Raw genomic sequence first — 23,644 nt, 5'->3', positions numbered from 1 at the left:
GGCGGCGGCGGCCTGGCGTCTCCCTCCCCTCCCGGGCTGGCTTTTGCCCTCAAATTCCCGATCAAACGGGAGGGGAGAGACCCTTCTCTTTATTTGTTATTTAATCTATTTCTGAGCGGGGATTTCGCTGCCTGCCGCCTCGGGTCCCTGCCCGAGTGACGCGTACGCAGGTGTCTGCGGAGCGCGCTGCGCTGGGCTCGGAGGCCTCCGCCGGCGCCGCGCGGCTCTGAACCGCGCCGTAGCGCCGTGTCCACGCCCCGCCCGCGTCCCGCGGAGGCGGAGCGAGCGAGCGCAGAGCGGCTTTGCGCCGGGGGCGCCGCGCACGGGCAGGGGCAGGGGCCGCGCGGGTGGCGAGGYAGCGGGCGTGTGCCCCGGCCCTGAAGGTGCCGCGCTGAGGGGTGCGGGGTGGCGGGGAAGGACGCCGGGAAGCGGTGCTTGAGTAGAGTTAGAGAGTGAAACGCTTCGTAAAGCGCTCGCGTGCAACGCGCGACTGTTAGGTTCAAGCAGTGGAAATTAAGTCAGCCAAAGCGATTGTTGTAAACAGCTTAAGCTCGAGTGCGGTAAATCATCTCAATAGTCGTGTCTCCGTTTCTGAAGTTTCCCCAGGGCGACAGCGTTGTGACTCCCGCTGCCTGGCACAGCGCTGCCTTCTCCACCGCCAGCTCCCCGGAACGGGCAGTAGCCTGGAAGAAGGAGCAGCCCCCAAATCTGTGGGGCACCCGCAGAGTCGTGTGGCACCTGCAGACCTCCAAAAAGCCCCCCAAAAGGTAACGGTAGCTCCTGGGCTGCTGGAGCAGGTATTCTTTGTGCTGCATCTGCAGTAAAGCAGAATACTGAATTCAATCCTGATGCATCTCAAGGATGCCATACAATAAACAGCAGTGTATGTCATGCTTGTAAAGCCCTCTTTGGTCTGGAGTTTTCACAGCATGTTAAAACCATGCTCAACTACATTTGAAAATGTTAGTTTCTTTATATCACAGTGTTATTTATGGTCATGTGACTTTTATGGCTTGCTGAAGTTTTTCCCCTGATGGTTCTGTTAAACACGATTTTCCAGAAGATGGTTTTATTGTAGTATGCAAAGGACTACTGCAGAATTGCTAGTTCATATGTCTCCGGATGGCTATATCAAAATGGGTAAATATGAAGGTATGATATAATTAAGGCTAATCTCAATGTTTAGTTTTCAGGAGATGTTTGCATTTGTTCATTCTTACTATAAAACATATATCAAAAATATCTAATTGTTTGCATGTTGATATTTAGTTTTAGAATCAGAAATACTTCTATAACCTTCGGTTAAATTTTCTATGCGACATTCATGCAAACGTAGCAAGAAAAGTGTGTGGGATGCAATAAATATAACAAATGGATAGCAGTGACAAACTTCTGTATCTCTGCTTTTGTCTGTTATGGTGTGTTCAATATAGACTATCAATCAAGTGCGTTGTGCAAATTCTTGCTTCCATGAAAAAATAGTTAATCTCTCCCTTGTATAGAAACTTCTTGATAGAAACTAGTCATTGTTCAGGGCTGTCAATGGAGGGAGAATAAAGTTCCATTAAAAAGTGAAATTCTTCAGAGAAGCTATTTGAAAACAAAAATGAGGTCATCATTACTAGAAAATTATTCACTGGCCGCTAGCTTAAGAGTGGGTTTGTTAAATAACCAGTCTCTAAAACTTTGAACTCAGCTTTTGGAATGCTTCAAGTTCTCCTACCGCTTTTTTTCCGGTTTTCCTGTTGTGCGCATGTTTTTCCTTTGTATTTTCTGTGTCTAGATAATCCTTGCAATGGTGTGGAATGGAGACCAGAGGAAAAAGAGACCAAACTATTTGGGGACATACTATTCCTTTTTTCAGGATTCTGAGCTTGTATAACCTTCTTGGTTTTGTTTTGGATTTCTTTCTGTGCTTACCCATGTTTAAAAGGGCATTCAGAGGGTCCCATGTTTCAACATAAGTCTTACATAGGTTCAGAGGACTATCAAGACTGCAGAGCCTTTTGAGGTTTCAGAAGTGCATTTGGCCAGTCCCTTCTAAGACTTGTCCCAGCAAGACATGCAGGTGCTTCTCCAAGGAGTCTTTCAAAATTCACAGGATAGGTGGTATATGGTTTTCTGTGGCATAGGTGGGAGGAGCGTTTACAAGGTTTTTAAAGTCTACCCAGCTGGGAGTTGGATGATAAAATAATAAGTCACAAATCAGAGATGGGTATTTGTTATCTTGAAGTGTTTCATTTTAATAACATAATAAACACTAGAATCCCAGGAAACCCAGAGTTACAAGGAATTTTAAAGAAAGCTCAGTGTTTTGAGCACTTTATCTGTGTTTTGTACAAATATTTCTCATCTGAGGACATGAGCAAGTCATAAAAAATATAGTACAGAAAAGGATCTCAAGAGGCCTTTACCTCGTTTCCACCCTACACACACTCAGAGGCAGAATACATATACTTGGACTGTTCCTGATTGATGTTTGTTTAAACTCTTCTTTGTGTACCAGTTTAATGACTGAATTTCTGTACTTTTCCCTGCTCACCTGTACCAGTCAGTGCTTCTTCCTTTCGTATGAAAACATCTTCACTGAAAAATGGATTTCATCTTGTCAGATCTTCAGTGACTGTAGAGAATGTGATCGCTATATCTGTAAAACTATATGTGTATTTCCCAAACTGTGATACAGGTGTTGCCATGCAGACACAGAACTCAAATCTTTTTGATCTGTGTGGGAACACAACTATGCAAAGCATTGATGGAAATACTGATGGCATGGCTATGCATACAGTCAGGTCGGTAAGCACTCTAAATCTGTAACGTTAGAAGCATAGGTAAACTTATAGTTCAGTGAGTTTTTCTGGTGTTGGAGACAGTTCATATGTTGTGTCACTTGGTAAGGATGGCCTGGTATTCTAGAGTACGTTTTGATTTATATGTTGCTGAGCTCCATCAATAGTTTGCAAAATGGTACGGTTGCTTCTTCTGTGGTCCTGCCATCTATTTCTGGGACTAGCACAGAGCTAAATCTGGGAAATGCCAAGTTAAATGGCATGTGCACCCATAATGGGCGGTCAGCTCTTGGATGAAAGTTTCAGTGCTCTTGACCTGTGTTATGGCTTTATTCCTGATCTCTGGCTTCCCAGCAGTATTGGATGGGTGTCTGTAGACCCTAAGCATTTCTGAGACATACCTCTATTGTTTGCGGCAATGAGGCAGGAGCACAGACTGGACACAACCGGTCTGGTACCACTGGAGGATAATGGGGAAAACATTGAACAAATATTGGTGAAAGAATTGCTGTTTCTCACTTCTGGTCTGTGATGAAAGAGGGGCTGATGTCGTGTATCAAATGTGGAATGATCAGTGGTGGTTTGAAAGCTTAAAGAGGTGTAAAGTGATCTTCACTGAGACCTGGGCCACCTCTCACTGTGTCTGAGGCTGTTGATCAACATGAAAGCGCTGCTGCCGCGGAGCGGGAGAGCGGTGTCAGTTGTCATTTCGAAGCCAGCAGTGCCCCACTTCCAGGGGTTTACAGCAATTGCTCCGTTTAGTCTCAGCAGATCCCTAGCTGGAGCTGATGTTCGAGTGGTATGTTTGGCTCTTGAGGAGAGCACATACATTTGTGGATAGCCTGGTTGAATGCATCTTGCGTAGATGTTTGAAATCTTAGAATTGAGCAGAAATATTCTTAATAGATTTGCACCAGAATGCCTCAAGCAGTGTGTGGCAACAGAGCTGTGAGAAATTGAGCTGGCTGGCTGGGTGGGATCACTTCTGCTTGTGAAGATGGAGGGCCTTGTCATGAAGGAAATCCTTCTAGATCCAGTTGTCATCCTTCTAGAAACTACAGTTACTTCTGTGAAGCAGTGTATGATTCTCTGTTTATACTTTTGAATTTTTTGTAAGCTGCTTCTGTTTGGTCTCGGTTTGTAGAATTTGCTGGAGATTTCCTTGGGATTCTSAACAGTGATCCAGTAGCCATGGCATGCTTAGACAGGTCTGACAGGCAGCATCACACCCATCATTTAACCTCAGTGGCCTCCCAACCAGCCTTTCCCCTCATAAGAATGAGATTTTTATTAAAGATCAAAAGAAAATCAACTACTTCCTCCCAAATTCCCTGGGAGCTGCTAAAAGCCCTGGCTTCTCGCTTGCTTCCTCACAGTGCACGTCACTGTGGCTAGGCCTAGTACCTTTTCCTTTATAATCTTGAGTATTCCCTGGCCTCCAGGAGAGCTTGAGAGAGGGCTTGCCACCAGGAGCTGTGGCCTGCTCAGCCATCTGCATTGCTTTTGTTTGAGGGGGAAGTAACAAGGTGACCTTTGTTAAAGAACAGAAACATTTAATGACTGTGTCAGTGAAGTCCTGGAGCTACAGATTCACATCCCTCAACATAATGTATTTCAGCTGTTTATAGTAGGGGAATGGCTTATTCTTGATCCCGGAAGAACTTTTTTTTTTTTTTTTTTTTAATTCCTTGTACATTAACTTTAGGGCCTTTGCCCTGCAGTGATCTAGGGCTTTCCTGTGGTCATGTGCTTTTCATCTGCTCTAACAGATGATGGCAATTGATATTGTTACAGGATTTCCTAATGCCCATTTGCTGAACTGAATCCTTGCTTTAAATAGGTAAGAGACTCTGGACTTTCTGTTGGGACCATTTTAAAGGGAACCAAAGTACTTTGGCACATCTCCAGTGGGCTACTTCTGGTCAGAGATAGTCAGAGATGCTGTTCTGAAGGCTGATCCATCACAGGCTTGAGAGTTGCTGGAGTACATCTTACAGCATACAGAGACAAGTTGTTACCTTAAAGTGTCCAGCAGAGAAAACCGGGGACAACAGGAAAAGGGGCAGCAACAGCCGGACATATTGACYGCATAGATCGGAGGTAGCTGGCCTTTCCTCCTTTCGCTTCTGGGCTAAGAGGAAAAAAATGGTGAAAGGCATTGGAGAGCCACTTGAGAATCAATTGGACAAGTGATTTCAGATGCACTAGTAGTGCAAATAGTAGTTCTGTTTTGAGCTTGAATTAGGTCATGTCAGATTTGGCATGTRAGGGACAAATGGTGGTTCTGTTGCCTTTTCAGAGTGCTCATTTTGGGTCACTTGGTTCAGACTCAAGTCTGTTACTGTCTTATCAGTCAACATCCACAACCAGTTTATCATCAATCAGCAGGAAATGCTTATGTGTAGGTTCTCATCTGAGCAAAGGAATTCAAGCTCGCGTCATTAAATCTAGGCAGTTATCAGCAGTAACTTGGTTACCTGTAACTGGACAGAGCCAGATTTTTCTTGGAGATGCACAGTAAAAGGATAAGATGCAACAGTTGCAGGTTGCAACATGGGAAATTCTGGTTAAAGAAAAAAAATTCACAATGAGGGTTGTTAAGCACAGGAACAGGTGCCTGCAGAGGATGTGAAATCTTTGTCCTCTGAGTTTTTTCAGAACTTGGCTGGGCAAGACCCTGAGCAAAACTTGATTTAACTTTGAAGTTGGCCCTGCTTTGAGCAGGGGTCTGGACTAGACAACCTCCAGAAGATCCCTTCCAACCTAGTTTTTTGATCTAATTCCAGCTCCTGTATCTGCTCTGCTGTGTTTTGCAATATGTAGCATAGTAACTTGCTTGTGCCTCAGTCTGCCCTTCCATCTCAGGGTGTAGAAACAAGCCCAATGGAGGGTGTATAAGTGTGTGGAGGAGCAGAGCTTGGATAGGTTTGTAGTGCTGGACCTTAATCTGAGCTGGGGCTGAGGCCTTACATCTTGCAGGTTGGTCATGAACCTCTTAGTTTGGATTGGGGAAAATATGGTAGACAGGTGAGGGAAACTGGTACCCAAGTCTGGAGGGCATGAGGTGCGCCAAACAGCGGTAGCAGGTCCTGTGCTCTGAGCTTGGAAAATTAGAAGATTACTAAAACCACGAGGAAGGCAGATTGTTTCAGTCAGTGGGGGTTTCCCCTGAAGGGAAATAGTTTCCTGAGAGATATTCTTCCTCCTCTGCATGCTCTGTTGTTTTCAGTAGCAAAATTAAAATCTTTAATTAAAGAGGAGGGAGATAGGGTTGGGTATGCATGGTTTGGCACGTGGTTGGGAGCAGCTGTGCTAGCTGATCTTTACCGCTGTTGTTGATTGTATCTGACAACARACTAAGTTTTAAAACATATTTTAAGAGTTAAGTTTTTCTGTGTTTTCCCGCTTTTTAAATTTAACAAACTCTCAGATGTTGCACTTACCTAATCTTACAATTTTTATTGCTCTCTTCTGAACTTCTTTCAATTTGTCCCCCCCCCTTTTTTTTGTCAGCCAAAACTGAGAGAGGGATGGGTTTGAACTAGTGCTCTTTTACGGGTAACTCGTTTACTGATTGTCATTTATGAAAGTGGTGGTCAAATGATAGATTTTGCCTTTTCTCGCCCTCAAAGCGCACCATACAAAGCGGTGATTTGGCAGTCAGCATTACTAAGGGAGCAGGACCCCTGACAGAGGGGGAGCAATGAGTAAAGAGAGTCAGAGGACTTTGGAATTTCCTAAAGAACATCTGCCATTGAAAGTATAAAACCTTTAATTAAACACTTTTGCCTTCTAACCATTTAGCCCGCAAACACTTGTTTCTGCTCCCTGAGATTAGGAGGGTGGGACCCAGTTCTGAAGAGGGAGGAATTTCCAGCTGAAAGGAGAGGTGTCATGTGTGGGAACAGTAATTGTTTGTACAGGCTGGGGAAGAAGTTGCTTGATTGGTTAGTTCTTTCCAAATCAATTATAGATTGTACTTACAAAGCAAAATTAATAACCCTAACCAAGAAGGTGCCTTAATGGAGCTGAATACAGCATTATTATTGCTTCTGGTACTTTGCATGTGTGTTTGTGAACACATCCTAAAATGATGTCCTTGCCCCTTTTTGTTGCAGGGAACATGCTGTTGACTCATCTTGAGTGTACTATAGCTGTGCTGTATTATGGCCTCTGTGGTGACGCACAGTATGCACAAAATAACATCAGAAACTTCTGATTCAGCCCACAGCATGCTTAAGGGGCTTGTTTTCTCTTTTTAAATGCCAAAATCTTAAGAAGTCTTGAAAGCACTCAGGGCCTTCAGAGGATGCAGAGCATACCAATTCCCAGTATGTGGTGGTGCATTCTGTATGCTGGTAATTTCTTTCAGGTGCTACTACATAAAGAGGAAGGGTGGATTTCTTTCCTGTATGAACCATCCTATTTCTTGATTATGAAACTAGAGTGATTAAAAGAACAGAGAAGAAAGTAGATCACTGCTTGCACTTTAATGCAGAATGTTTTCTTTTTTCATGTGGTTTATTTCAGTACTCTCTGATTTGCATATTTTCAATTCTCTGCATATAAAAAAAGTGAGAGATTGATTAGATAACTAGATAAGTTTTAACCAAAGTTAAAATACTTCGAATCCTTTACAGGTACTTAATGTACTTCTTGAGCTTCGGTTTCTAACGTTCAAAAAATGTTATCAAAAGGCACGTTCAAACATGGAAACACTAGTTGATTCTCTGTTCTAGCAGTGGATAGCTCAGTAGAACTCTGCACTTCCCCCAGAAATAAAATTATGTTCTGCACAGTGTATAATGTGTGCGTGTTATTAATTTGGGCATGGCTTATCTGCAAAATTCCTTCTTCTCTGTAACTTGGCGGATTCCAGCTCCCTTAAAGGCATTCTAGAATGATGCATGAGGGGAACAGGAACAAAAAAACCCATCCCTTCATCTGTTTCCTCTTGTTATCTTTAATGGAAACTACAAAATTAATTAATGTTTAGTTTGTGAATGATTAAGAATATCAGTGAGAGAAATTGGCCGAAGCAGCACAGCTGTTTTTCATTAAGAGGAAGGCTAAAGTATTTAAAGGATTGTGCCAGAAAAGTGGAAGGAGCATTTGGGAATGAAATGACTTGTGTTACCACTGCTGCTCCTTAGGCAGAGTTAGTTTGCTAAATTGCAGTTTTATTGGTAACAGTGGTTGTCCATTAATTAGTTATTGCCTCAGTCTTAATGTCAAATGGCTCACTGGCTGGTCAGCTCTTTGTAAGTCATGCAGGGTGGGAATATGCATGCTTCTTGGCTGGTCCTCAAGGTGGAAAGCAGTGTGCAGGCCYCTTGCTATCTTTTGTCACCTCTACTCTGCTGTCTTGCCACTGTCTTAAGCTAATTTTCTTCCCCCCTTAAGAGACTGTGTTCAGCAAGAGACATCTGAGAAGTCTTAGCATGACCATATATTATATTATGGCCCACAAAATRCTATTAGTTTTGTCTCGTTTGCAGAATAGGGTAGTGATACGTGTCCGTGTATATTTAGTTTACCTAAGTGTCTTATACTGAACAGAATTTTGTGTTTTGAGCTGGTCTGCCTCCACCCGCAAGTCTGCTTTTGCCTAATCCCCTTTGCCCTCATGTGTACAACAATGCTAACAGGACATCAAATGCTACGTGCTTGAGACAAGTGAAATATGCTACATATGCCTACTGTTACCAATTGGTCATCATTAATCTATTTGAAGCTACAAACTGGAGGGATGCTAATGCATTAAGTATCATCATAAAAAAGGAAGATTTGCATTTAAATTTTAACCCTATACTTGCTATTTCATTTTCTTCATATAATTGACTTTGCCCAAGTCATACTGCTAAATAAATAACGCATGTTCTATAGTCTACAGGTAATGCCAAACAATTCTGTCTCGTTCCCTTCTTTTTTGGGTTATATGAGATAGAATATGAAATGTAAATAATGCCATGTTGTTTCCTTCTGATTTTTTTTTCTAATTGTACAGATTTTGATATATTAAAATGCATTGTCCTTTTAGGAATCTGTTCTAGGAATGCATGCGAGATGGACATTGCAGACTGTACAAGCTGCCTGAAGCCAGGGATCATAGGAAGTGACATGCACACAAAAAGGTTTCCAGATTCCATGTAGAATTTAAAATTAGGAGTTCCCAGGTGTTTTATTCTGCTTGTATCCTAGTTCTGTTGCACTTGCAGCAGTTAGGTGCTTTGAAGAATCTTTTTATGGCACCAAAGTTGACCTCTGCTTTTATTGTTCAGTAGTGTTTTCATCTTTATACAATATCTAACCTTATTAGGTCTCTTCACTTGTTTTGGCTTTGTGGATCTTAAAGCCACAGGAGATTCCACACCTTCTTACTTCTCAAACTGCTTTTAAGTTTCATGTTGTCCTTGTGTGGCAGTGCATAATTTCAAATCCCCTGGAGCTGAGCAGTATTTGAGAAGCAGCAAGAAAACTGAACACCATAGACCTTACAAAATTCTGTATTCTATTGAAATAATTTGAGCTGGAAGCTTTCCTGGGAATAGACTTGCAGTTCCAAAGCAAGCTTAGGAATTCCCTTCTTGCCTCTGCTTGCCATGGTAACAAATTATATGTGGTTTAAGGGAGAACTTCCTTCTTTTAATATATACTGGTTCTCTTGTCTTGCATAGTTGCTTCCACTAGCTTTGTTCTTGGTGTCCTTGGGTCTGCAGAATTCTATATATTTACTGACTGCAGCTTACAGAATTTATGTATAACCTCTTGTAGATAGTAGGAAAAAAGTGCTCATGTACTGGCTATTTTTGTTTGGTGGTGGGGTTTTTTTTTTTCATTTTAACTCTGTGTGTATCCCATTGAGTRGAAAGTTTCAGATTCCTCCCCACCCACCCACACATGCATGACTTGCATAGGATCTAACACTACATCTATTTCTGCAAGAAGTACGATGCAGTAGGATCAGATCTGTAGAGTGTTACAGTTAGGTGCTGAGGACCTGTATACACACTCTGTATGCTTTTGGGGTTTTTACTTGTGACTCGCTGTAATCTGGTCACATGGACTGAACGGTGAGTACTGGTTGGAGTGTGCTAGATTCATGCCTGGAGTACGCCTTAAGATTAGCTTCATCTGAAAGAAGTCARGTTTGCTCACTGTGCTGTGCAATGTGAACCAAATTAGAGAGGACTGCCAAGGGAAGCACGCTTCTGCTATTAAAGCGTTAGCACTGACACACCCAGCATCTATTACAATTTAACCTGTGGAGCCCTGGGTCTCTAATGTAAATTGAAATGGCTCCTACTTTTAGCATGGAAAGTCTCCAGTTTGGGCTGCTGTGTCAGCCAAGATGATGACCAGCGCATAGTCCCAAGGTTTTTAAGTATAAAATTCAAACTAATGCCATACGGTGGCTCTAGTACAAAGGGACAAAAATCGGACTCTTCAGTTACATGTTTGTTAAGGCTCTTTAACCACTAACCATGTTTGACTAATTTCCTTGGGGGTAGAAGTAGCTCTGGTCTTGAAATTGTGATGTATTCTGTCTGCTCAAGGTAATGCTTTTTGATCCAACAGAAACATGTGAGCTGTGTACAATAAGGTGGCACCAAATTTCAGTATAAAGCTCAACTATGGATTTGTCCCTGTCTACATAACATACTTAATACAGAATTTTATTGACTAGAATTAAACAAGTATAGAACAAAACAATTCAGCTAAGGGTGTACTTGCATTTGTTTTTTTGCTAACCTTTGGAAACCTTTTCTGGTGGTTTCAGGCAGCACTTCATTTCAAGATGGACCGGTTTGAAGACATATCAGATGGTGAAGTGGATCATGCTTTCTTTGACAGTGATTTTGAGGAACAGCAAAAGAAAGATGAAGAAAATGGTGAACGTATAGAGAAGGGAAATAAGAAGGCAGTTCTTTCAGACCCTGACTTGGTTTCTAATTCAAAGGATGAGAACTGTTCTGAGGAGGAAAGTGAAAAGAAGCAGARAGACTTGGTGAAGGATCAATCCCTAGAAAATCTGACAGACCATCCTGGGGATGCTTCATCTTTGTCACTTTCTCCAGTTTCAGAGAATGCAGGTACATCTGGAGCAACATCTGCAGCAAATGGGGGAACACAGGAGAATGTTCCTGCTGGAATCCCCAAAATAGTTAAAGAAGGTGAAGAAGATTATTATACAGATGAAGAAGATAGTAGTGATGATGGCAAAAAACAGAGGGTTAGACCAAAGTCAGCTAAGCAATCAAACAGCATGAAAAAAGCTAACAAAAAATATACTAATATCAGCTCCTCCTCCTCTTCTTCATCTTCCTCTTCCTCATCTTCCTCATCCTCAAGCTCAGATACAGATTGTTCTGATACAGATTCCGATAGCTGTTTATCAGATTCATCACATTCTTCCTCAAAGAGGAATGCTTGTAGTGTGGCTCTTCTGTCTCCAAAACAAAAATTCAGATCAGGAATGAAATTAGCAGAAGGAAAACCAAAGCTTGGTGACTACTTGGAGGAATCTGAAGACACAGTAACTGATGTAACACCTTTGTCAACCCCAGACATCAGTCCTATCCAGTCTTTTGAACTTGCAGCATCAAATGATAAGAAATTAAAAATAAAAAGACAGGAAAATGTGAGCCAAGAACTTTATGGTAATTTTGAAGAATTTAAGTACAACGCAAAATTTGTAAAAACCTACAAGGCTGGGAAATCCAATCTTATATCTGTATCTTTTTCATTAGATTCCGAGTTTGATCACAGATATAGTCGAAAAGTCTTGCATGATGCCATGGACCTGAATCAGCTTTTGAAAGGTGACTTATTATTTTTTAAACAAAGTATGACATTTGTAAATTTTTGAGAGCAGTATAGAATTGAGTTTTGACAGAAGAGAATGGGGTTTTCCCATGCCCCATGTATTTTTAAAACTGATTTATAATTACACTGTGTCAATTTAACTTTAAATTCTAAAGTATTTAAATAGTATTGATTCTACACAGTGGAAAGTAGAAGCATGTGTATGATATACATAGGAGTAAGATATACAGATGTGTGAATCCCCAAATAAGACTTGATTTATTAACAGATTGAATATTAGAAGTTTAGCATTTTGACAAATCATGAATATGCCACAATTTACTATGTAAATTAAAACGGTGATTAAAATACTGGATTATCAGCCAACCTTCAGAATTGAAAGCCATCCAGAACTGCATTGCGTAATAAATAGCATTCATAGATTTAAACATCTGGTACCTTTTTAATAATGAAACAGTATTATTTAAAATTGTTTTTCTGAATTCAGTGTCTGCCTTTCAAGATATAGAGTTGAGTAAAGGTATTTTTGAGAAACAACTAACAGATAATCTTTACTAAAAACTTAAGTGTTTGCTTCATGCCAGTAGATTTAATAAATCTTAATAACAGAGTCCGAGAGAGAGAACTTGGCATATCTTTCACTGCATTCTTCCCAAACTGTCACTGTATGGGGTGAGAACACACTGGATGATTCTGTATGTGTATTTTAAGATTTTCCGAGTGTTTTTGTTTGTGTTTTCATGGTCCAAGGCTTTCAGTAGTAAGATCTTTAGAATAAAAGGGACTCGGCTCAAGAAGTCTGCCGCTCTCCGGTGCGGAAAGCTTTCTGCAGCCTACATCTGGTACGTTTCCACCCAGGTTTGCTGTAGTGGGTAGGTCTGGCATGATTAAAACTGCGCATGTCATTTTTATTCACTTTCCACCTTACCAGACTGAGCCTGTAGTGAGGAAGGATTCAAAATAGATTTCATGCATCATTTTTCTTTCTTATGAGTAGAAATGAACATTTTACTTGCATGGAAATTCTTCTGAGAGTAAGAAGAGCAGAGCTAGACATTGAGAAAGGTAGTGATGGTTCTTACCTCTGATGATCCTTGTACCCCAGGAACACTATTCTGCTAGAAAAAGACTTCAACAACTTGCCGAAACATCATCATGGTAGCGAGAGGTGTTGCTAAGCAGTGTCCTGAATCTTTATTTGTTCCCTGGTAGAAAAAAGCTATTTAATAACTGGCAATTATGGAAGGGTTTGTCTCATCCCTAAAAACACATGGGTATTCTAGCCCAGAATAAATATTCTCAGAGATGAATCTCTGGTTGGAGAGAGAGATGAATCTCTGATTGGAGAGGGCAGTGTTTTTTTCCAAAACTGAAAAACAATTCTAAATAACAATAATAAAAGTTGAGTAATGAGAAGTGGAAATCATGTAGTCTGGCAGTTAATGTTCCTGATTAACATGGATATTACTCCCAAGTGCCTCTGTAAATTGGCAAGCACAACGTAGCTTAATTACTTTGGGTATTTTGAAGTTTAAATTGTGTTTAATGTTGGAAAGTAACTAGTCTGGCAAAATAGGAGCTAATCTTATTCTAAATTATTCCTTCCATTTTTTTCCGTGTTCATAAAAAGAGTGCAGATCACCTACCCCCCCMCACACCCCATAGCCTGCATGAGACATTCATCAGAACTGGATAGGCAAGAACATTGCTTCAAGTGAGAATAGTATAAGCCCAGATCTGAAAGCATGAAACAGAATTTAACTGATCATGAAGAGGTCTCTGATTTGTTTTTAAAGTATAACATTTTTTTCAGTAAGCTCTGCTGATGAAATGTTTAGTTTAAAATTTTTGTCAGTTATACTTGTAATATAGGTGGGTCTAAGTGCTGAAAGCAGTTACATGAGCCTGATTTCCCAAGGCGTCCAGAAGTTCCAGAATTTCAGTGTGATCTGTTGTTGTGTTGTTTCTAGGGCGCATTGAGCAATTTGTTTTGTACAATTCTACCCTTTGGTATTGTCAGCATTTGGGATGACCAGAATCTGTGCTTTAAAAAAGGATTATAAGAACAAAGAAAGGGTAGAAATCAATTGAAAGGGCGTGATGTTCAAAGAGTAAGTTTTGGACTGGAACAGCACAGTCTGGTCATTAAGCAGCAAGGTAGTTTGTGTGTCTTAAACATACTTAATTTGAAGTATTTAGGAAAACCGTTGTAACAAAATTTAAAAGGAGCAGAAGTAATTTTTCTTATATATTATATGCCCTTGATACATATTTGTGCACATACTGCAAACTATTCAATTTTTATAAGCATTTGCAAAAAGTTGTATTTAGATTAAAAATTGTAACTGGCTCTTACATCTCCTAAAGCTGTGCTAGTTCTTGATAGAAGTTAAAATTTAAGTTATGGTATCCAGAATAATTAAAAATCTCACAGATAAAATAATTATATTTGAAAATCAGATGGTCTCAATGATGTATATTACTTTTGCAGGCTTTTAGATGGGTGTTACTGCGCAGCCCTATCACTGATATTTTTAAGAAATATTCTTTAGTGGCCAGAATTCTGAGCAAGGGAAGGATTCAGAAAGATACAGGATGACAGTTAGTTATTACATCTAAAAGTTGTCTGTTTATGTATGCTGTTACTGAAGTGAGCTTTACCAGGTAATGCAAGCCTGCAGCACGCCCTCAGCTCACCATATGGAAAATAACTGAACTACTAGTCAAAAATGACAAATTGACTGGGTAGCAGTAGCTGAGGGCAGAGTAAAGATCTGCTTTCGCTCCAGCTTTCAAATAGATCCTGTATGTTGCCACAGACAAAGCATGTGACTGTAGTCCTTATGTCAGCATTTGCTGGATGGGAGTTGAGCCCCCTTTCAAAGGGAAGTAAAATGCAAAACGTGGTGTTTTCAGGACCTGCAGGTTGCGTGGCTGCGTTGGCGTGGCTTTGCATGCACGCTAATGAAAGAAGGGCATGTGAACAGCAAGGCAGTCTTGAGAGCAGATGCAGCACAAAGGAAGACAGATAAGCAAATGCAATGAAGAAATTGTAGAGCCTGGGTATCTGTAAGCTACGGTATGGGGTGCACACCAACTTCCCGCGCACTCTTTCGGCTGTAAGGAACCTTCAGTTTGCAGACTATCACTAGAGACTGCAGGGCACGATGAAAGCAAATGTTTATTTCTCACGTAGGGTAAACTGATGAACTCAGAACTTTTTATCTGTGTTGTTCGTTTCCAAAATAGACTCACAGCCATGTGGCTGATGCTCAGTTCAGAGAGGCTTCAGATTCGGGTGGGAAGGGGCGCCTCTTGGCAGCGCCCTCCCTGAGGCGCAGAGCCTGCCCTGCTTGCACTGAAGCCCTGCCACTGCAGGGACGGGAACAGTGAAATGGGCCTGGGTTATGTTATAGTCTTGGCCCAAATGGGCCATGTTGTTCAAGCCACTGGACTTGATTACCTGTTAGTTATCACTGCATTGTGTATAAAATCTGGGTTTCTCTGTGATACCTTTTCAGTAACTATGAACTGCTGAATTATTTAATTGCTTATTAGTGTTTTTACCTCTGTTCATGAAAAACACTTCCTGTTTGGGCAGTATGCCTCTTTAAAATGTCTATAAATAATACGATGAGTGATGCTTAAATCCTCTTATTTTTGTAGGCACTGAAGTCAATGTATAAGAGTTCTRCATCATTTCTTTATGATGCTGAGGCTGACGTCACGTAGCCAATTGTTGCTGCTATGGTGTGTGACTGTGGGAATATTGTAGCACTGTGGAGTTGGCACCGCTTAGGATTTTAAGCATCTATCAGTGTGATGAAGAACATAGGTGTTCGCAATTTCAGTTACTGAAGGATATTAAGCTTTATCTTTTCCAGACCTCACCTCCTTTATCTTATTTTTCACCACCTAGATGGAAAAGAAATATGCGTGTGATTATATTTTTTTTCAGGTAGGAATACAGTTCTTCAGTTGTTTAATGGTATTACGTAGGGGTTTTGTACATGATTCTTTTTTTTTTTTTTTTTTTTGCTTCTGCTTTGCTCATAGACCTGGCCTTGGTCTTAAACACCTTAATGAAAGTTAGAATAAGAACTAACTCAGAGCATTATTCAAAACTCATAATCATAAATGTCAGAGATGTTATCTCCTTCTCTGTTACACACTTGAGTAACGTGAACACAAAAAGAGAGAATGAAATATGCCAATGCAAGGAAATGGATTGCCAAAAATTTGTTTTTGGAATTGCTTGCATAAATTTTCATGTCTCAGAAAGCTGCAAATAGAAATTTGGGTTTTTTTCCTAATGCTGTTTTACTTGAGTCTGTGTCTTGGTCTGGTATCCCTTGCCTTTTTAAGGAATTGAGGTTATGCAGATAGAGATAGATTAGGCACAGAATGTGAACTAAGAATTCAACCATTTCCCTTCCATTATGCTACAAACTTGCTCTCTGGCTTTAGCCGAGCATTTTGATTTCTGTAGTTCAGAGTTGTATTCTAACAAATGCTGTGTATCTTTCATCTGAATTTATATTGGATGTAAATACAGTAGTAGTGTGATTGGACAAGGTATATAGAGTACTAAAGAATTCAGTACTTTGTGTTTTCTTCATCTGTAAAGTGGGGTTGATACCTACTTACTCTTAGAGGAGTGTCTGTGAGAATTAGTCTGTAAATCCATGGTATTATCTATTATTAACTTAAGTTGGAAGACAGTGTGATGGGGTAAGTAGGACGTTGGGCCACGAACTGAAGACCTGAATTCTATCCTCGAAGCTCCCACTGACCTATATGCTCTATGCTAAATCTCCTCGCTTCTTGTGTGCCTTGGATTTTCCATTGTAAAATAGGAATTATTCATACCTCGCTTGGAGAAAAGCACTGTGATGTAGATATCATTACCATGCAAGTGTAAAGCCCTGTGTTCCTGAATAAACCTTATATAGCAAACTAAGAAATAGCTTCAGCTGAGTATGCAGCAATTGCTTTAACTTTTTTGCTGTTACTCAGGAAATAGAATCATTTTTGTATAACTGAAGTTTTCTCTCCTTAAGGATATAACATCCGTATGCTCATTCATGCTGAACTAGTGCATTTGTACTAGTTTGTAAACAATATGTACATTTGAAGTGGACTGTTAAATATATATATAAGCTGCAAACTTTACAGTTGAGCTAAACATTTTTTCACTAAACTTCATTCAGTTCATATGTTCATAGTTTGAACTAACTGTGTGTGTGTGTGTATGTATAGTTTTCACAGGTCTAGTAACTCATGTTGAGGTAGAAGAGCAAATATCAGCTCATTCTCATATTTAGAATTAAAAAATATATATATGAAAACAGTTTAAGATTGTAAAGAGATCCAGGCTTTCCTAACATCCACTGGAAGACGTGTAATTTTGGAAGTCAGATTTTTCTACGTTTGTAAGGTATCTGTTGTCTTCCTTATGACATCAAGAAATAAATAGCAGCCCTATTTAAGCATATATTTTTAAAGAGGGAAATTTGTACCTCACAAGCATGTTCTCCTTTTTTCAAAAAATATCAAACCACAAGTTCTAAGAAATCCTTAGGAAAAATTCTCTATCATGAGAGAATGAATATTCTAGGAAATATTTGTTTAGAGGTATTTCAAGGGAATAGATTTAGATTGACAGTATTAGACATTTATGAAGAACTGTGATTTAATCCTTTTATGTTTTTCAAATGTCTGTTAGAGATGTGATAGAAGCCAAAATATCAGGCAAATTCAAAAGAGCAAGCCCTGAAGCAATTTAATGCATTTTCCTGCTCGGATTGCAACAAATAGAATGAAATGTGTTAGACTTTAATTTTTGCCCTAGTACCATTAGGACAGCTGTATCATCCTGTCCTAATGTATTTGACTTACTAATTATCATTTGCCTTTTATATAAAGGTTGGCCCTTTTTTACTCTGCAAGGTCATTTCATTGTTCGCAGACTGAGAGCAATAAACAGTTTGTTTATTGCTTAAAAGAAAATCAGATATCTCTCCATGGAAACCAGCTTTCACAGATATCGCATGAATACCAGAACACTTTCTGTTTCTGCTTATCAGAAAAGGAGAAGTAGAACTGCTCACTGTGCAAGTCTTTATGCAAACCCTACTGCTCCTTTACCCTCCCTTCCTCCCCCCCCCCCAATTAATTGATTTATGGTCTGGCTGAAAAAGAAGTGTTAAGTAGGGATTTTATGAAGTCGCTTATTTCTCAGTGGTAGAATATGAAGCTGCAGGTAAACCGTATTTAATTGTTCCAGGACTTAAGGAAAAGGACAATTCGCCAACTCTTCAGAACCTTAAATCATAACCTTAAACTTGTCATGTTGCCTCGTGTTGCTGGGTGCTGCAAAATAGTCAGATTAACCACTCAAATGCTTGTGCATTGTGATTAAGTAGGAGTGCTGATGCATTGTTGAATAAATTATTCAAGTAACTTTGTTACCCAAGTATTTGAGTTTTGCTAACTGTGCTTGAAATATTAAATAGTGGTCGGAATAAATGCACTTACCTTTTATAAGTGATCTTGACCCTTTTGTTTATTGATGGTGAATTGTCCCTGTTTTTGTAGGCTTGTGCTGATTTCACTCAGGCATCTGCTGCCTTTACCATGAAAGCAATGTTGTTTGTGGCCAGGAAAAGCACAATTAATGCATATTGTGCATTATGCATACATACTCATTGTGGATTACATAATTTTGTGTCAGAGTAAATGTGGAGGGATTAGGAAAATTCTGCTGTACAAGTAGCATTTTATAGTAGTGCAGATTGGAAAGGTTTTCAATCAAAGGTAACTTTGGAAGTAAAAAGAACTATTACTGGTGATTAGAAGTTACAGGGTCAGTAGCCTCATTTTAGGTACTTTTGATTAGTGCTGCTTTAAGTGATAATTTGTGACTCTGACCATTGTTACCCCTATTCCAGGAAAACCGGTAGAACCTTTTGCTCAGTTCTTTGTTAGATTGCTGCTATTACTGATTTCAGCACAATTTAATGGGCAGTGATTCCATGGATTGCCCTGGCATAGTCTCCTTGTTTTCTAGGGACAGGCACATAACCCATAATATTAGTGATTCTCTTTCCTTAAGTGATGGAGCATGCATTTCATTGCTGCCTTTTTTTTTTTTTTTCCTTCTATTAAACTTCCAAACTCTCCTGTCACACAGTTCCTGAGAATAATAACGTAGCGTTCACTGTGATTTAGGAAAGGTTATCTATGGATAGGCTTCAGTCAATTAAGGGTTGTGGTGAAGTGGTACTAACCGCTTGAATTCTTCCTTAACATAAATCTCAAAACTCCCTAAAACAGTACCCTGATTTGTTAACTTATCAGCTTGAAGAGCATCAAAACAGCTACTTTTAATGGGCTGTCTGATCTGCTGCCTCGATGTGTGGCAGCACTGTTGCTGGGAAGATCTGCCTGTGGAAGTTCAAATGCAGTTCGTCCTTAGCTAGCCTCCTGCATGGCCTGTAAAAAGTGGTTTTGAGAAAGTGAAGAAAACAGGGAGGAACTAGAAACTTTTAGATTGCTCTTTTCTCCCCATTCCTTTGAGGAAAACTTGTCTGCTGCATGTATTGTATCAGGTCTGAACTTCAGTGCAAAATTCATGAATCCTGTGTCATTCAAAAGCTTGTCAAGAGATTAATTTGGGAGTTTGGGCACTCTTCTGCTCAGGCTGCACTAAGTAATTCTTCACAGCAGAAGCTAAGGGAGGAAGAAAGAAGAAATGAATGTAAAAAGGAAGTGTGTGCCCATGTGTTGGGGGGGGTGACTGAAGAGGCTGAAAGGCAAGAATACAGTTAGAATCAGTAAAATTTTGTCATGCCTTGCTCACGTTCATAAGCAGTAGTATCCGCTAGAGCAGTGCGTGTGCATTTCCATAAATATGTGTTCACATGAACTACCTGAGAGCTTCTGGTACAGTACCATGGTGTTTAATGCTGCAGGAGTGGCATACCGCTGCCTCCTAAGACATCGGAGAGGCAAAGATAGTGACAGAGTTCRTGTTTAGCCCTGTGTTAATGGTCACTGCTGAGCCCCTTGGATCAGTATTTCTAAAAGCACTTACTGACCAGCATTGAGGGGAAAGGGAAGTTGTTCCATGTCACTTCCCTGCTTTTACTTTTTTCACTACAGCTGATAGGGATTTTCCAGAAAAACTAACAAGAGAAAAGATCAGTAATAACCCTGATGCTTATTGATCTCTAAGCATTTTTAAACTGAGTATACCAGTTTACTGAGTATAGTTCATAACTGTGTATTATGAATTCACTCTCCACCAAAGTATAGCCAGATGAAGGATAGTGAGAACAAACACATCAGTGAAGACACGAAGTGAAGAAACCTGTATTTCTAATTAAAAATGTCCTTTTTCAGAATGTCATTACTTCAAATGAAATTTGATTAGTTCATACTTTTCACAGAAAGAAAAGAATGATTTGGAGTTTGCACTGACAGTTATTCAGGAACTTAAATGTCTCCTGTAAGAGACTGCATCACTGATAGCGTTGGTGGCATAAAGCTAGGGTGGGACTTCAGCTGAACAACTGTTCTTTGCCACAGCCTCATTTCCACTCTTGGATGTGTCTTGAGGTCTTTAACCTATGAGGTGCTGTGGAGGTAAGGCAAAAGATGAAATCTTTGATGTCTTCATAGTAATGAAGTTTTCAGTTATATAACTTGGTTGCATGTGATATGTATTAAATCTCTTCTTCAGGCAGTTGTGCAAATTACTTTCTTCCAACTGTATTCTGCAGTGCTAGTTTTATGCATTCCCATAAGGATATATTTGATTGTGTTTTACCGAGAAGTACATAGCAGCTTGATGTTACCATGTGAATTGTGTGGTTCTAGTTATTTTCTGTGTATTTCTTTTTGTCCCTTGTAGGTTTATCCAGATGAGTCATATCCCAGGTTTGTGACCTCAAATGGCTTGGCAGCTGTACTAGTTTTCTCTTGAGAATAACTTATTACATTATAAAGATGCTTTTCAAGGCATTTATACTTTATTAATCTTCTGAGTGGCACACTTATCTGCACTGTTTTACATTGTGTTTTAGATTTAGGGTGATTCGCATCTTCTCTTGACGTTGACAATTTAATAAAACACTGCTTGCTAATCTGAACAGCCTTGCAGTCAGAGTTTTCAAAGATCAGTTCTTGCCTGGATTGGCTAACCTACTGACTGTGCAAGCTTGCTAGTTTCCAGAGGGATTTTGAGATTCATAAACTGTTTGAATTTCAGTTTCTGGACACTGTTTCTAACTCTTTCAAAGACAGAATATTTTGTTGCATCAGTTTTGAAATAACCACAGTTGAGACACTACAATAAAGATTTTTTTTTTCCTTTTAAGTAAGAACATGCTTATCACTCTCAGGTTTTTAAACTATTAAATGCTGCCTCAGGAGGTCCCTCACCATAAAATTGCTAATGTGGAAGCGTTGGCTGAGGAAACACTACTACATACTGCATGCACTACTGCATGATTATTCTGTTCTTCTCAAGGTATCTGCTTTGGTCGCTGGTTTTGGTTGTGTGGGGCTTTTAGGGGTAAGGGTGAAGGGTCCCTTTTGGAGACACTAATATTGGAGCGATGTGGGGAGTGGCTTGAGTAAGACCTGCTGGTTTGTTTCCCAGCTCCAGAAAAGCTATTTGATCTCACCTGGTACAGCCATTCCTGTGACTCAGACATTGCAATGGTTTTATGGGTTAATACTATTACAGCAAAGCTGTTAAAACAGTTGCCTGAAGAACTACCGCAGAGCTTCAGAAAGCAAAGGCTTARAAATAGGTCAAAACTCCAGCTGAGCTCCGGTGGAATTGCGACGTAAATAACTAGCAATGGCGAGAGTGAAGTTTTCCAGTTATTTTCTTATCTTGAGATTGTGCAAGTCTATCTGGCTGTGCCGAATTATTAAGTGTGCATTCTTTGTACTGGGAAACTGTTTTTCTGTCTTGAAACCGCATATCCTTGTTTAATTTGTCAGTGTTTTTACTTTTAATATTGCCAGGCCCTGGTTATTTCTTCTGTCATATATGCTCACTCATTTCTCTCCATCCATGAAGTTTAAGTTTCATCTTTGCCTTTGTAGTTATTGCACCAACATGATGCAGGATCATTTGAGGAACAAGGGATCAACAAAATCACTTCAGGAAATGCGTTTTGTGTCTCTGTGTCACGCTTCCCCAGTGCCAGTTTTCTATCTAAAACATCGCTTCCATTCTGCCTCCCAGCTGAGACAGATTTTTTGGATATCTCTGGAGCAAAGCGTAAATCACTTTCCATGTGCAAGCATCTAAATATTCATTTATAGTTTAATTCTTAGCTCTGTAGGACTATTTTGAGTCCTGGCTTTTAGAAGCTGTTGTCTATTGCCAGGAAAACTTCTCCGATGCTTTTATGAGTACCACAAATGACACTGCTGTGATTATAATTACGTGCAATGCTACGTTTGCCCCGTATAACGGTGGCCTCATCAGCATATACGTGGCTGCCTATGCTGATTGTTGGTGCCCATAGTAACTGCAGTAGAAATTTTGGAGGGCAGGAAGCGTGAGCGTACCGTGTCGACACAGAAGCTGGTAAGTGTCCTGCTGAAGGTGGAGATCAGGGGTGCTCAAGGTGAAAGGGCAGATCAGGAATACTGAATAGTCAGAAGAAATGATCGTGCATGTTAAGGCAATTTATGTTCTTGTTTCTAAATAACAGGTATATTTTACTTAAGTGCTCACAGAATGGGTGTGCACATGTTGCTGATCCTCTTGAATTGCTCAGTATCTTCAGGTACACAGATAATTGCACACTGCAGCTGTTTGCTTCCTCTGAGTTACAGGTCTGAAATGGGGAGAAGGGGGTTCCTAAAGGGAAAGAAGTAGTTATTTTTAACTAGGGCAGAAACCGGGCTTGGCTTTGTGGTGAAAGTTGTGTAAAATCAATGTTTTGAGGACACTAGAACGTCTCTGGAAAATTCCGAAATGCCTAAAGCCAGAATTCAAATGAAGGGGACAGAACATGGCTTGGTTTTTCAGGTTTGTAAATAAATCCTGACAATAAAATGCTACGTTTATATCTTTTTTCTTTTAACCCAAATATTCTACTTTTTGCCATTTTAAAGCTTTTCTACGGCTGGAGAAGAAGGAACAACAAAAAATAACCATCGATCCGCCATCTAAAGGATCAAGGAAAAATTACTCTTTCACAAATGAAGAAGTAAGACAAATTGATCGGGAAAACCAAAGGCTGCTGAGAGAACTGTCCAGGCAGTCTGCGAAGCCGAGAAGCAGGAGTACCGCTTTGAAGAAATCAGCTGTTCCCCCTCCTAAATTGTACCACAGCGCCCTCAACAGGCAAAAGGAACAGCAAAGGATTGAGCGAGAAAACCTGGTAAGTTTTGAGAGGTTTGAGCTCAGCACATTGAGGACTGCTCAATGTCAGATAAGCCGCTAAATGCTTACAAAAGCTAGTAAGGCAGCACTTGTAGCTTTACTGCAGTTAGGCTGAAATGACTGTGTTTGGTCTAGCCGTGCCATGGATTTCCATCACTATGCTGCATGAATAATTGTATTGTTCATATGGTGGGGTGTTTGGGGGGTTTTTTATGACTTTTTTGCAGGTGGAAACAGAGTTTACCTTGTACGAGTTTGTTGTACTTCAGTGTCCTTCTGTTTAAGAGGAACAGCCATTTTTGTTAATACACTCAAAGCTTTCTGTAGCAGTCTTACTCTGTTGATCCTCATTCAGGCCTCGTGATTTCTATCTCTTAAGAATGGCCTTGCAAAAAAATAAAGCAATCAATATGATAGCATTGAACCTGTTATATTTGGAACACAGTACAATGTGAATGTAAGTTTTGTTTCTGAGTCCTTTTATAGCTAGCCATCACTTTCAATATAGGAATATATATATGAAATATATATATATATATAATGAATATATGTCAAGCTCTCTGCTTGACACATTATTTGAATATACATAGCAATCACAATTATTTATTTTAGTGAC

At 39.9% G+C, this 23,644-nt stretch overlaps 1 protein-coding gene across 6 annotated transcripts in view; it reads left to right on the top strand.

The window, feature by feature from the left end:
• Positions 1-422: 422 nt before the first annotated feature.
• Positions 423-23,644, top strand: part of CFAP97 (cilia and flagella associated protein 97) — a 34,508-nt gene continuing 11,286 nt past the window's right edge. Inside the window, exons 1-4 of one of the 6 annotated variants that reach the window (XM_026084066.1) lie at positions 433-767; positions 10,570-11,449; positions 11,540-11,611; positions 22,758-23,026. In XM_026084066.1, the coding sequence (XP_025939851.1) occupies positions 10,588-11,449; positions 11,540-11,611; positions 22,758-23,026 (1,203 nt within the window). In that variant the 5' untranslated portion in view covers positions 433-767; positions 10,570-10,587. Of the gene's footprint in view, positions 768-8,822; positions 8,924-10,569; positions 11,612-22,757; positions 23,027-23,644 lie in introns of those variants that run through there. The other 5 variants (XM_026084070.1, XM_026084071.1, XM_026084064.1 and 2 more) reach the window with 5 other exon arrangements.

Source organism: Apteryx rowi, unplaced genomic scaffold (assembly GCF_003343035.1).
Source record: "Apteryx rowi isolate R43461 unplaced genomic scaffold, aptRow1 scaffold_625, whole genome shotgun sequence".
In the NCBI taxonomy this organism is placed as follows: domain Eukaryota; kingdom Metazoa; phylum Chordata; class Aves; order Apterygiformes; family Apterygidae; genus Apteryx; species Apteryx rowi.
The sequence above is the reverse complement of the archived record's forward strand: the minus strand, read 5'-3'. Positions and strand labels throughout refer to the sequence as shown.